The sequence below is a fragment of the Echiichthys vipera genome (assembly GCF_963691815.1).
Source record: "Echiichthys vipera genome assembly, chromosome: 14".
NCBI classification, from domain to species: domain Eukaryota; kingdom Metazoa; phylum Chordata; class Actinopteri; order Perciformes; family Trachinidae; genus Echiichthys; species Echiichthys vipera.
In genome coordinates, this window is record NC_139839.1 from 5,269,015 (window position 1) to 5,282,512 (window position 13,498).

Genomic DNA, 13,498 nt, shown 5'->3' on the forward strand with positions numbered 1-13,498 from the left:
TCCGTCCACCTGGAAGCTCTGCATGGCTCCGCTCCCCCCGAAGCGCGTCACCCACTTCCCTGCTCACACACACAAACGTTCACAAAGCAACGACCGGAACATTCACAGCCGCAGACATCCGGACACGACACGCACCTTTAAAGTAGGCGCCGCTCACAGCGTGCGCTCCAGGGACCCGGGAGAGGGCCTTGATCGTGCGCTGCACCTTCCCGCCGGTTTCCTGCGACACCCAGTTGTTGATTTCTCCCACGTCTTTGGATCCCCCCTGCAGCCCTTTGGGGCGGACTCCGTACTGCAGCTCCACCAGCGCGAAGAAGTCCGGCTTCACGCGGAGTCCTGAAAACAATCCAGACCTCATCGAGAGAAAATCCAATCCGGTCAACACAGATTCCTCTGACTGAAGGTGGGAGATAAGAAGGTTACAGTCAGACACTCCTCTGCATGAACTCACGTCGGGACAGGTAGATGCGAGCGGCGGCGCTCAGGCCTTTCCCGGGCGTCTTCAGCGAGGCCAGCAGGTCCTTCAGGGTGCGGTGCAGCTGAGGGTCCTGCAGGGTGTGGTACCTCAGAGCCCGGTGCAGCTGCCTCTGAGCGAGCTCAGAGCCCCCTGGGGGACAGACGGAGCGTGTCAGCTGACTTTAGGACGACGAGGAACAGAGAGGAATATAAATATTACTGTGAAATATCAAATGTTTCTGTCAAAGCAGCGACCGAGTTCCCACTCCAAGACTTTCACTGTGCTCAGTTTGCTGTCTGTCTGGTGTCATGTGACTAAAACAGATGCAAAATGACTAAAAAAGATGAAAAACAACTAAAAAAAGATGCAAAATTACTAAAAAAAGATGCAAAATGACTAAAAAAAAGATGCAAAATGACTAAAAAAGATGAAAAACAACTAAAAAAAGATGAAAAACAACTAAAAAAAGATGCAAAATGACTAAAAAAAGATGCAAAATGACTAAAAAAAGCTGCAAAACGACTAAAAAAGATGCAAAATGACTAAAAGTAAATGTGAAACAACCACACAGTAAAGTTTTTGCTGTTTCAGGCTCCAGATGTTTATCCTGTGTGTGTGTGTGTGTGTGTGTGTGTGTGTGTGTGTGTGTGTGTGTGTGTGTGTGTGTGTGTGTGTGTGTGTGTGTGTGTGTGTGTGTGTGTGTGTGTGTGTGTGTGTGTGTGTGTGTGTGTGTGTGTGTGTGTGTGTGTGTGTGTGTGTGTGTGTGTGTGTGTGTGTGTGTGTGTGTGTGTGTGTGGCACCAGCCTCGACCTGCCTGAGCCAGCACTGATTTATCTCTGATCTTTTGGTGCAGTGGGAACTTTGTGTTCGAGGACACGACAGGTCGGGACGCAGCCGTGATGATGATCTTATTCAGAGCTTTTCTTTACTTAAAGGAGCGGCGCGTGAAGAGTGTTAGAGAGAAAAACATAAATAAATCATTATAAAGCTTCTGCGGGAATCGAACCTGCGGCGTGTGTTCCAGACAAACAGGCTTTAAGTCCAAATGTTTGTGCAGTGGACACAACTGAGATGACCGTCTGTCAGTGTGGAGCCTGAACACATCACCGTGGTCTGTACTGTGTGTGTGTGTGTGTGTGTGTGTGTGTGTGTGTGTGTGTGTGTGTGTGTGTGTGTGTGTGTGTGTGTGTGTGTGTGTGTGTGTGTGTGTGTGTGTGTGTGTGTGTGTGTGTGTGTGTGTGTGTGTGTGTGTGTGTGTGTGTGTGTGTGTTCACCCAGGGAGAGCTGCGTCAGCACCGCGGACACACTGACAGGGGCCAGGAAGACGTTGGACGCGGCGTCGCGGCTCGCCAGAGCGCGGAACAGGTTGTAGCCGAAGTCGGAGGTGGCGGCGGCCATCTTGGTCGTGGGCGTGGTGAAGAGCTCCACGTGTTCCTCGTCTCCGCCCGCCTCCTCGCCGCCGGCGTCCGACTGGAACACGAGAGCAGAACGTCTCAGTTTGGAAACTGAGAGAGCAGGAAACAGAAACGTGACGACGGTTTGATACCTGAGCCCGACAGACGCTCAGGGCGACGCCACACACCAGCAGGAACGTTAATCGCTTCATCCTGGAAGACATGAACACATGAGGGGGTGAGAGGGTGAGGACATGAGGGGGTGAGAGGGTGAGGACGTGAAGACATGAGGGGGTGAGGGGGTGAGAGGGTGAGGACATGAGGGGGTGAGGGGGTGAGAGGGTGAGGACATGAGGGGGTGAGAGGGTGAGGACATGAGGACATGAGGGGGTGAGAGGGTGAGGACATAAACACATGAGGGGGTGAGGACATGAAGACATGAGGGGTGAGAGGGTGAGGACATGAGGGGGTGAGAGGGTGAGAGGGTGAGGACATGAACACATGAGGGGTGAGAGGGTGAGGACATGAGGGGGTGAGAGGGTGAGGACATGAACACATGAGGGGTGAGGACATGAAGACATGAGGGGTGAGAGGGTGAGGACATGAGGGGGTGAGAGGGTGAGAGGGTGAGGACATGAACACATGAGGGGTGAGAGGGTGAGGACATAAACACATGAGGGGGTGAGGACATGAAGACATGAGGGGGTGAACACAGGAGGACATGAGGACATGAGGGGCAGCTCCAGCCTCTGATCCTGGATCAGGTCTCAGGAGCAGCAGCTCCAGCAGGGGACCCCAAACTTCCCTTTCCCGGGCCACATTAACCAGCTCTAACTGGGGGATCCTGAGGCGTTCCCAGGCCAGTGTGGAGATCTAATCTCTCCACCTGGTCCTGGGTCTTCCCCGAGGCCTCCTCCCAGCTGGACGTGCCTGGAACACCTCCCTAGGGAGGCGCCCAGGGTTCATCCTTACCAGATGGTCCTGAACCACCTCAACTGGCTCCTTTCAACGCAAAGGAGCAGCGGCTCTACTCCGAGTTCCTCACGGATGCTGAACTTCTCCCCCTCTCTCTAAGGGAGACTCCAGACCCCCTCCTGAGGAAACACATTTCACACGCTTGGACCTGGACCTGGTTCTTTGGGTCCTGACCCAGCTTTCAGGTCCACAGGTGAGGGTAGGAACCAGGACTGAGCGGTAGATCCAGAGCTTTGTCTTCCTCAGCTCTCTTTTCATCACAACGGTGCGGTAGAGCGACTGCAGCTCCGCCCCCGCTGCTCCGATTCTCCGACCAAACTCACGCTCCATCGTCCCCTCACTCCTGAACCAGATCCCGAGGTCCTTGAAGTCCTTCACTCGGGGTCAGGACTCAGAAACACGGACAGGAACCATCTCTGACTCTGGGGCCAAAGATCCACACGGCGATAAACCGCTTCACTCCCTTTCCTGGTCCCTGATGGAACATTTAATGCGTCCAGTTCCACAGAACAGCGGCGTGATCGTGATCGTGAACGTGATCGTGATCGTGATCGTGATCGTGATCGTGATCGTGATCGTGATCGTGATCGTGAACGTGTGTGAGTTTCTCTGAGTCGACCTCTCTAACGCTGATTTTCCGTATTTACGTTGAGTAAAGACGGTCGTTTACGTAACAAACGTCCTTCTTGTCCAGGAGGCGTTCCCTGAACTCAGCCCCGCGGTGAAGCGTCACAGTGTGAAGCTCATGAGATCACAAGTGTGAACAGACAAGGCAGCGGTTTGTGTCATTACACAGAGACGCCACAAAATGATGCAGCGAATCTAAAGAACCAATGAGAGCAGAGGATCCAGTCACCACCATCGTCATCATCATCATCTTCTTCATCACTGTGGCGTCCCGCACACAAACAGAAGCTTTAAACACTCAATGTTTCTTTTGTTCTGCTGCAAAACATCTGGACCTGATTCATATGGGTTCACCTCAGACCACACACACACACACACACACACACACACACACACACAGACACACACACACACACACACACACACACACACACACACACACACACACACACACACACACACAGAGACACACACACACAAACACACACACACAGACAGACACTCACACACAGACACACACACACACAGACACACACACACAGACACACACACACACACGCAGACACACACACACACACACACACACACAGACAGACACACACACACACACACACACACGCAGACACACACAGACACACACACACACACACACACACACAGACAGACGGACAGACACACACACACACACACACACACACACACACACACACACACACACACACACACACAGACACACACACACACACACACACCCTCCTGCAGGAACTTGTCTCACAGGAATGTTTCTCATTGGCTGCTCATCAACTCTGTGATTTCACATCTGGGCTGAAAGTCCGACGTGGTTCCACAGAGGAGCAGAAATGTTCCTGGCACCAAAGTGTGACGAGCCTCAAATGACCTGCAAACAAAACCAGGACCGGGTCTGGACCGGGTCTGGACCGGGTGTGGACCGGAGGGCTCTGTGTTCCACTGACACTGATCCTGGACCAGTGTGTGACCCAACGCAGCTCTGTCTGTAAGTGAGTCGCTGCAACAAGAGACCCAGAAAACAACAACAAACACATGCACAACTATTTCAAAACGAGTTAAATAAACTGCTATTGTATCTGTAAATGAGTCCCTGCTGCACTCTGGGTCCAGAGGAGTGACCTGCTGCTGCAGCAGAACTCTAGACTGTCTGTCTGTCTGTCTGCACGGGGACGGACACACAACCATCACGGTTCGACCTCAAATCATCATCGATCAAGAACATTAAACACTTTTTATCGGTTTAGGATGTTTAACTCTGCAGCTTCATCAGACTTTATATGTCGGACTCTTTGAATCTGCAGCTCCGACAGCACACACTTCATACCCTTCTCCTCCTCCTCCTCCTCTTCATCATCATCTTCATCAAAGACAAGAAAAGGCAGAATTTGTGCGTAAAAGCGCAAAAAGAGCCCCAAAGCTCGTGAGAGCGCACTCACCTCCTCCGCTCCGGGACCGTCCGAGTCTCTCTCAGTGTCTGCCGCTGCAGAGGAGGCGGGTCTGCGCCCACAGCTGCGCGCGTCCCCGCCCACAGCTGCGCGCGTCCCCGCTGCTGCCAACAGAGCGTTGGGGGCGCGCACGACGCACAGAGCCTGCAGATTGAAGAAGCAGGAGCCGGAAAAATGTAATGTTCACAAACACTTGAGGATCCTCTCTCTGCTGTTTCACATGAAGCCTGCGACTCATCTGAGAGTTTCACGGCTTTCAACTGCCCGGAGAAGAGAGAATGCAGCTTTAAGTGGAGTCTCCCCCTGCTGGACATTAGAGAGAATGCAGCTTTAAGTGGAGTCTCCTCCTGCTGGACATTAGAGAGAATGCAGCTTTAAGTGGAGTCTCCTCCTGCTGGACATTAGAGAGAATGCAGCTTTAAGTGGAGTCTCCTCCTGCTGGACATTAGAGAGAATGTGGCTTTAAGTGGAGTTTCCTCCTGCTGGACATTAGAGAGAATGCAGCTTTAAGTGGAGTCTCCTCCTGCTGGACATTAGAGAGAATGCAGCTTTAAGTGGAGTCTCCCCCTGCTGGACATTAGAGAGAATACAGCTTTAAGTGGAGTCTCCCCCTGCTGGGCATTAGAGAGAATGCAGCTTTAAGTGGAGTCTCCCCCTGCTGGACATTAGAGAGAATGCAGCTTTAAGTGGAGTCTCCCCCTGCTGGACATTAGAGAGAATGCAGCTTTAAGTGGAGTCTCCTCCTGCTGGACATTAGAGAGAATGCAGCTTTAAGTGGAGTCTCCTCCTGCTGGACATTAGAGAGAATGCAGCTTTAAGTGGAGTCTCCCCCTGCTGGACATTAGAGAGAATGCAGCTTTAAGTGGAGTCTCCCCCTGCTGGACATTAGAGAGAATGCAGCTTTAAGTGGAGTCTCCTCCTGCTGGACATTAGAGAGAATGCAGCTTTAAGTGGAGTCTCCTCCTGCTTGACATTAGAGAGAATGCAGCTTTAAGTGGAGTCTCCCCCTGCTCGACATTAGAGAGAATGCAGCTTTAAGTGGAGTCTCCTCCTGCTGGACATTAGAGAGAATGCAGCTTTAAGTGGAGTCTCCTCCTGCTGGACATTAGAGAGAATGCAGCTTTAAGTGGAGTCTCCCCCTGCTGGACATTAGAGAGAATGCAGCTTTAAGTGGAGTCTCCTCCTGCTGGACATTAGAGAGAATGCAGCTTTAAGTGGAGTCTCCTCCTGCTGGACATTAGAGAGAATGCAGCTTTAAGTGGAGTCTCCTCCTGCTGGACATTAGAGAGAATGCAGCTTTAAGTGAACATTAGAGAGAATGCAGCTTCTCCTTGATGCTAACATCACTTTCATCTGCACTTAGTTGGGATGGCTAACGCTAACGGCTAACGCTAACTGTCAGTCAAACTCCTCTAATCCTTGTTTTGATGCTGTGGTTTTCTGGAGGGGATGGGTTCAAACAGGCTCAAACAGACTCCGGTCTCCTGGAGCTACTGGGCCGGGTCTGACCAACCTGGCAACCCCACTGCTGGACTTCTTTTTTGTTGTTGGGACGACGCTCTGGAGACTCTGGATGGAGCCGTTCTGCTCGTTCTACACATCCAACTTCTTCTGACAACACAAATACTCTTTTGTTTGTGTCACACTTTAATTTCCATGACGTCATATCAAATTAAAATCATCATGTTGTAGATAAAACATTTGCAAAGAAAAAAAAATACAACATAAAATACTGTTGTTGTATGAAACAGTTTCATGTTTTTAACGGTGCCAGACCAAATAATTGTCACAAAACTCTGAATTTCATCATTTTCATCACATCAGAAACGAATCAATCTGGTAAATTGTCAACTGAGATTATTCAAGTATTCATTTGCTTGAGTTTCTGATTGTTGATGACGTTACTTCTTCTTCCTGTCGCCACCCTCCAGTCCATTCACACGCTCCCTCTCTCCAGCGGGGGCGCTACATGACCACACGCTGACGCCGTCCTCCAGCTCTGTCTCGCTGCACAACCTGCCGCCGTGTTCGATATCGGTGTCTCTTCTACTGACGTTCTCCATCACAGGTTGGTCGCTCATGGTGCTGTTGCGGCTGGGATCATCATTTAGCATCGGGTGGTTGTCAGGGGCGGGGTTTGTGATGACGCCCATGAAGAGGGGGGTTAGGGAGGCGTCATCGACCAGGGCGAAGAGGAAGGGGGAATTGACGGAGAAGAGGGAGACGGAGCGCATGGACGTCACGACTGTGGTAGCAGATGCCTCCACACCTTCCTCACTGAGTTCTATGGTGCTGGCGTGACGGACACCCGTCACCCTCAGGGGCAGGTCGGAAATCCCAGAAAGGTCCGGACCCGAAAACAGAGAGCCAAGGCCTGAAAGAACCAGAACCAGAGAGAGGGAAAAGACAGGTGTCAGTCATCGTGTTCTCATCAACAGGTTCGTATGAAATGAAACGCTGTGAAAGGGCGTCGAGAAGTGAACCACAACCAGACGATAAAAGGTGACGGTTAAATAATAAATCACATATGAATTCCTTTGCGTTGAAAGGAGCCAGTTGAGGTGGTTCAGGATCATCTGGTAAGGATGAACCCTGGGCGCCTCCCTAGGGAGGTGTTCCAGGCACGTCCAGCTGGGAGGAGGCCTCGGGGAAGACCCAGGACCAGGTGGAGAGATTAGATCTCCACACTGGTCCTGGGAACGCCTCAGGATCCCCCAGTTAGAGCTGGTTAATGTGGCCCGGGAAAGGGACGTTTCGGGTCCCTGCTAAAGCTGCTGCCCCCGCGGCCCGACCCCGGATAAGCGGATGAAGATGAGATGAGATTACAGTGCGTTACTTTTCACAGTCCTATGTTAAAGCATTTTGCAGAAAATGATCAGTTTTATCTCAGTCACACTGTAAACTGAGCATTCCTTATGTCTGTATAATGTGTCCCCGTATATACGTTTCTTCTTCCGCACGCCCTTCTGTAGTGGTAAAACTTAATACTCTCACCCATGCTGGTCAGTGCGTCCTGGAGCTCCTGGCGGTACTGCAGCTTCACCTTGGGTAGGTTGACCTGCATCGTTTTCTCCTGAGGTAAACGTCTGTGAAGGTCCGAGATGTTGAGTCTGGGAAGCACCGATGACAAGTTTCCACCATCCGGCGAAGGCATGACGATCAAAAAGCTGGTGTTTCCCTTGAAAGGAAAACTGGCGACCTGGACGAGAGAGAAGGAGAAAATGAAATACAAAAGAGGCAAATGGTACATTCGGCCCTTATTGAAACTTTGGCTGCTGAAGACACAGTTTAACCGCACATGGCAGTTCAAAGCAAGGGAGGCCAAACGTCATAGGTGAATCTGCTGAGCTCATGTTTAATTTGCTCTGGCAGGAACATCTGGCTGCTCTCACAGTCAGACAGATTCCCAGCCAGCGACATCGCGAGGAAGCCGGTCACAACCGTTTACTTCGTGTGGGAGCGTCATGCTTGAACGTAGTTACTGAATGTGATTGTCATTCTCTGTCCAGTGCAACTAACCCGGCTCACTTCACTCAGATCAAACTGTAAACTAGGTAAGATTCTGTCTGTTTCTGTCCTAAAATGCAAAACGCAAATCTATCCAATAGTATCGTGAGGTTCCCGACTAATACGCATTTCCGAATATTTTCTAATGACAGGCTAACGTCGTCCAGTTCTTCCAGGGGGATCCTAAGTTGGGAAGTTCTGTTGCTATTGCAATGGACGGTATCAGCACCATCACTGATGGAGCCGTGAGTCCTGGTGTTACCTGTGCTTCCAGTTCTGGATCGTCCAGCAGGCGGAGAGGGTACTGGGCGGACTTCATCATGTCCACGGACACAGAGTTCTTGTTGTCCAGGTAGAACACGCCCTTGGACGTCACTAGGGGGTCAAATCGTGTTTGCCATTCACCTGAGAGGGGAACACAGAGGGGGGCAAGAAGGAATCATCAATAAATCTGCTTTTGACAACCTGGATTCATGACTTTGCATTTTCAGAGTTAAGGTAGCACTTCATGATTGGAGCATTGGCATCTTCTAAAAGTGCGCCTTCCAACAATCCTGTGAAATTCATGGGCAAGATGTTAAGGAGCTGAAGAGTGTCTGCTCTGGTGGTATTACAGTAGCACTGTTACTGTTTGCTGATGATGTTGTCCTTTTTGCTTGGACTGTGATCTTCAATGTGCAATAAAACAATTTTGAAGCCACTGTAGATGGGGTTGGGACTCCCCACTATCCTTATGACATACCTCACAACCACAGTGTCCATGATCCATCCAGGGACTGTTGCATTTCAAAGTTCCCTGTGTCTCCCTTAGACTTCTTTATTGATCCATTTGGGATGACTTCCACAAGGAAATTGTCAAATAAAGTCAATCTTTTAAGTGTTTCCCCCAAAAGTGGTGGCGCACTCAGTTCATCTAATAGGCAGTAACTCCCTTGTGTGGGGGACTTCAGCAGTCTTGGGGTCTTATCTTTGATTCATTAAAGGATTAAAAGGATTGTAAGACTTGCTGCTTTTGCAGTAACAGAAGCTTTGGAGAGGTTTTGTTTTTTTAGAGTGTTATGCTGTAAAATATGTTGTTTCTCTTCCAACCCTCAGCTATGGTTACTGACCACGGATCCAAGCAATCAATACAAGGTTACTCTGCAAGTGAGTCTGGTTAGTTTGGGCAACTAAACGGCTTTGTTGAGGTTAGGAAAAGATTAATAATAAGTGCATTTATAACGTAACTGCTGTGACGGACCGGACACAAACCATCCCAATCAATCAAACAATCTCCTGGGTGAAAGTCTGGTGTTTGACTCATCCACCACCTCAACCTACCTCCTCACGCGGAGATTTGCAATCTCAATCAACGCGGACAAGTTTACTGTTGAAAGCCCGGTGCATTTGGCACGGACGAACACGGCACCCTGGTGCGTCTGGGCCAAACGCTGAGGGCTGCTCTGGGAATAAGAACAGCCTGGGATGATCCCATGGTGCCGTACTTTGGAGGCCCAGGGAAGACTGGACAGATTTCATATCTCAAATGGCCCAGGGAGCATTTAGGGATCTCCTATGAAGGGTTGTTACTGAGGGGAGCCACTCGATCTGCTGAGGTAGTAGCGCTTCCTCAAGGGGCATGACTGCTGAAACATCTTAGTTGTTCCATGCACTGATCTGTTTTATTCCTGTCTTCACTATGACGACATAAACCACTACACTGAGTGATCTTTGTGGATTGGTTCACCTTTGAAGTACACAGCGTTCAGGAGCATGAGCACCACGTCATGTGGAATACTTTCCATGAAGTTAGGGATGTGCCCATTCGTGGCGTTCTCCACCCACTGGTTGACCTCCTCCACAGAGACCAGAGGGACTGGGGACGCTCTGTACCTGAAGGTAATAAAAACACGTCTTGTTAGCTCCACAGCAAACATTTGCTCATTTTAGACGGAAAGAATTGGAAGGTATGAATAAAAAGAAACTATAGAGCCCCATTGTAACTGCAGAAATGTTGAGTACGCCAAAGTTATATGTTGCAAATGAATCTTAAAGGTCCTCAACATTCAGAAACTGACAGATGCTAACCTGTGTGTGTTGGGCAGGTTGCAAAATTAGCATGATTAGCAACAATTTGCATAATCACCTACAGTATATGAACAATATTTCATATTTGAACCATATTGGAGTGATTTGGAGCATGCTGAATCCATTTCTGATATTTTTGAAATTCAAAATGGCGTTTTTTAAAAGGTGGCCATATTTCTACTCCTGGTGCCTCTGATTTAAGATGATTGAGAAGTTTTAGCGAAGGCTGAATCGACTGAATTGGAGAGATGAGATCATTTTTGAATTTTGAAAATGTCAGAAATGGATTCATCACCTTAACAAAACCCCAAAACCACTCCAATACTGTCCACGCTGTTGTTGTAATATTGCTCATATGGTTGATTATGATCATTATTGATAATAATTCTAATAATGAAGATAACCCAACAAATGCAACTCTCTAAATGAAAACTGTACATTTCCAAAACGTTGGTAACGTGGTACTCAACATGTTTGAGTTCATGTTTTTGGAAAGTAGGCAAGACTGTTTCTGCTTTTACTTGCTTCTGTAAACTCATCTTAAACATCTGTTCTCCAATAAATGTCTCAGAGTCATCACTGCTTTCTCTCCATGCCTGTCTTTTCAGATCATGCCATTCCCCACATGACCAGCAGCCGTCACTAGAGATCTCTCCCATCTGAGGGTCATGGTCCCGCCTCATCCCCACAGCTGTTCCCCATTTACCCATTAGCCACCCAGTAGATGTAGCTTTCTTCAATGCTCTTCACTCACCAGCCATTGGTTTCCTCTGCTTGTTTGGACTTTAGCCCTCATGCTTGTGCTCTGACTGCTCTTACTCTTGCACCTGACTGAGTAAAGCCGGTTATTGGTAATCCGTCTTTGTTCCAGTTGTTGAAAATTGGATCCAAACCATTTGCATTCTCATACATCGAGACATGCAACAATATGTCTCAAAAGTGTGCAGGATATTCAGATTCTGTCTTTCGTTGTTTTACCTGGCCAGAGAGTCCTCAATGAACGACAACTTCACTTCAAATCCTGAGACACGAAAGACAGAAAATGGAAAAGGTGGAAATGATGAATAGTACAACAAACATATTAAAGCTGCAGTCAGCAAGTCCTGCTGATCGAGCTGACGGAAACGTTTCCAACTCTCACGGCGTTACCCCTCTCCCACCGAGCTCCTCCGCTCCCTCCCATCGAGTGCTCGTCAGTGCACGTGCACCAGATTCCTGTGGACGCGCCCGTGTCTTCTCTTATCAAACAGCTAAACAAGATGGAGTACACGCTACATGGAGGTAGGCTGGCTAACTTACTCACAGATAGCAACTGCTAATGTCATTTAGCGTAAGCTAGCTTGAGGCGTGTGCCTGTGATACTGCAACATGCGCGAGGGGGGAGGGTCTGTGGCGTGTGCACAAACTGTGCCTGAGAGTCAGCTCTGTGCTGAGTGGACAGGATGATACGGATGTGGTGGATTTATTTTTTTTCTTAAACCAGACGATTTCTGTCGTTCTATCGGAGCAGAGTGTCGGCTTCAAACAAACATGATCAAACAAATGTTGTCGACTGCAGCTTTAAAAACCATCACCAGTTCATCACTCGTCACCAGATACCTGGGCGCAGGTACATGCGTGCTGCCACCTCCAACGAAGTGTTGCTCAAATGATGAGCAAGGCGTCCCAGAATCTGATGGTAACACGGCAGACTGACAGCATGAAGGCTCTCCAGCAGCAGCTTCTCCGTCTCATTGCGAGCACCTGAGAGGAAAACAATGGACCTGAAAGAACAGTTTGTAGATAGTGCACAGAAACAGCTGATGCACCATGAATATGAACAGACCCCAAAGTTATATATACTCATGACGTTTGGTTTAAAATGTCCGGTTTATGGGAGAAAGGGCCTCGCGGTATGTCTTTCTCCGTCTGGGTCTCGGGTGGGGAGCCCCCAGGTCTCCCCCCTTTGCATGAGATCCCCCTTTTCTCTGAACCATCTAAATGAGAACCCGACGTTTCTGTCCTTCTTTGTCCTCTCGCTCTATAAAAGCTAATGCTCCGTGCATTGCAGGAGACCTCTCATGCTGGCTGAGGTTCTCCGAGTCTTCTAGAGACTTGGAAGTTTCTGTGCTTTTGTAATAAATGTTTTTATATGCAACACGACGGTGTCAGCGGCTTTTCTACAAACATCTTCATCATCTGCACCAAGATACCACACACGTGATGTAAGTTACATGCAACATGTTAACAAGCTAACATCACCTCTAACAACACTGACTGACCTAACGTGAGCTGAGCAAGGGCCAAGGCCAGGCTGAGCGGGGACAGGACCACGTTCGGCTGCTGTGGACCAGTCGGGAGCTTTTCCAGGAGCTGTAAACCCAGTCGCTCTATGGCGCCCCCTATCGCCCTCTGTTCCACGGGGCCGAACGCTCGCCCTCCTCCACAGCCGTGAACCTCCTCTTCCTCCGTCTCCTCCTCTTCAGCGACAGGACCGGAGACATCGGGAGCTCCTGGACTGGGCTCCTCCTGGACGACGGGAGGAAACACAGAGTTCACTCTCTAAAGACTGACGTCACATGAAGAGCAAATCCGTTACTGTAGTGCTAAAAGAAGTGGTTTACTAGACTGAGGTTCTTCTTACAGTCAGTCCCGGACGGCAGAGACAAAGCAAGAAAAGAAGGAGACACAGCTTCATTTCAAACAACCAGCCTGAAAAACACAGAGAGAGAGAGAGAGACACCATCAACCACGAGGAGAACATGTTTATACCACTTTACCTGGAAACACCAGACCTGTCTCCATCTGCGTTCTGGTCTGGACGTGTGTTCTCGTCATTCAATAGCCCCCATCTCGGCAAGTACGCTCATTGTCGAGGATGCATCGGAGGTGACTTGTGTGGACATCAGACAGTCACGTATCTCCTGAGTCGCAAGGTCTGAACTTCCAAGCTCACAAGTCCGAACTTAGTGCACGTGAGAAACGGCTTCTGTGTGGCCGCCAACGCGTTTTGTCCA

The 13,498-nt window shown here is 49.4% G+C and overlaps 2 protein-coding genes across 6 annotated transcripts in view; both read right to left on the minus strand.

The window, feature by feature from the left end:
- serpinf1 (serpin peptidase inhibitor, clade F (alpha-2 antiplasmin, pigment epithelium derived factor), member 1) overlaps nt 1-4,989 on the minus strand; it is a 7,424-nt gene extending 2,435 nt beyond the window's left edge. For all 5 annotated transcript variants that reach the window (XR_014593488.1, XR_014593489.1, XR_014593490.1 and 2 more), the window contains exons 1-6: nt 4,920-4,989; nt 2,004-2,064; nt 1,732-1,927; nt 452-607; nt 136-336; nt 1-59 (exon numbers count right to left, since the gene is read on the minus strand). The exon at nt 1-59 is cut by the window's left edge and continues 81 nt beyond it. Coding sequence is in view for 1 of the 5 variants with exons in the window: in XM_083926969.1 (XP_083783095.1) it covers nt 1-59; nt 136-336; nt 452-607; nt 1,732-1,927; nt 2,004-2,063 (672 nt within the window). In the remaining 4 variants the exon portion in view is untranslated. The remainder of the gene's footprint in view (nt 60-135; nt 337-451; nt 608-1,731; nt 1,928-2,003; nt 2,065-4,919) is intronic.
- A 1,840-nt stretch (nt 4,990-6,829) lies between these two features.
- On the minus strand, nt 6,830-13,187 carry serpinf2a (serpin peptidase inhibitor, clade F (alpha-2 antiplasmin, pigment epithelium derived factor), member 2a; the record flags this gene model as incomplete). The annotated part of the gene is made up of 8 exons (XM_083927219.1): nt 13,126-13,187; nt 12,764-13,010; nt 12,102-12,245; nt 11,481-11,523; nt 10,162-10,307; nt 8,698-8,840; nt 7,923-8,127; nt 6,830-7,302 (listed from the first exon to the last, which is right to left on the minus strand). Exons 1-8 carry the CDS (start codon nt 13,177-13,179, stop codon nt 6,830-6,832), a joined length of 1,455 nt encoding a protein of 484 aa, XP_083783345.1. The 5' UTR covers nt 13,180-13,187.
- Nucleotides 13,188-13,498: the final 311 nt, after the last annotated feature.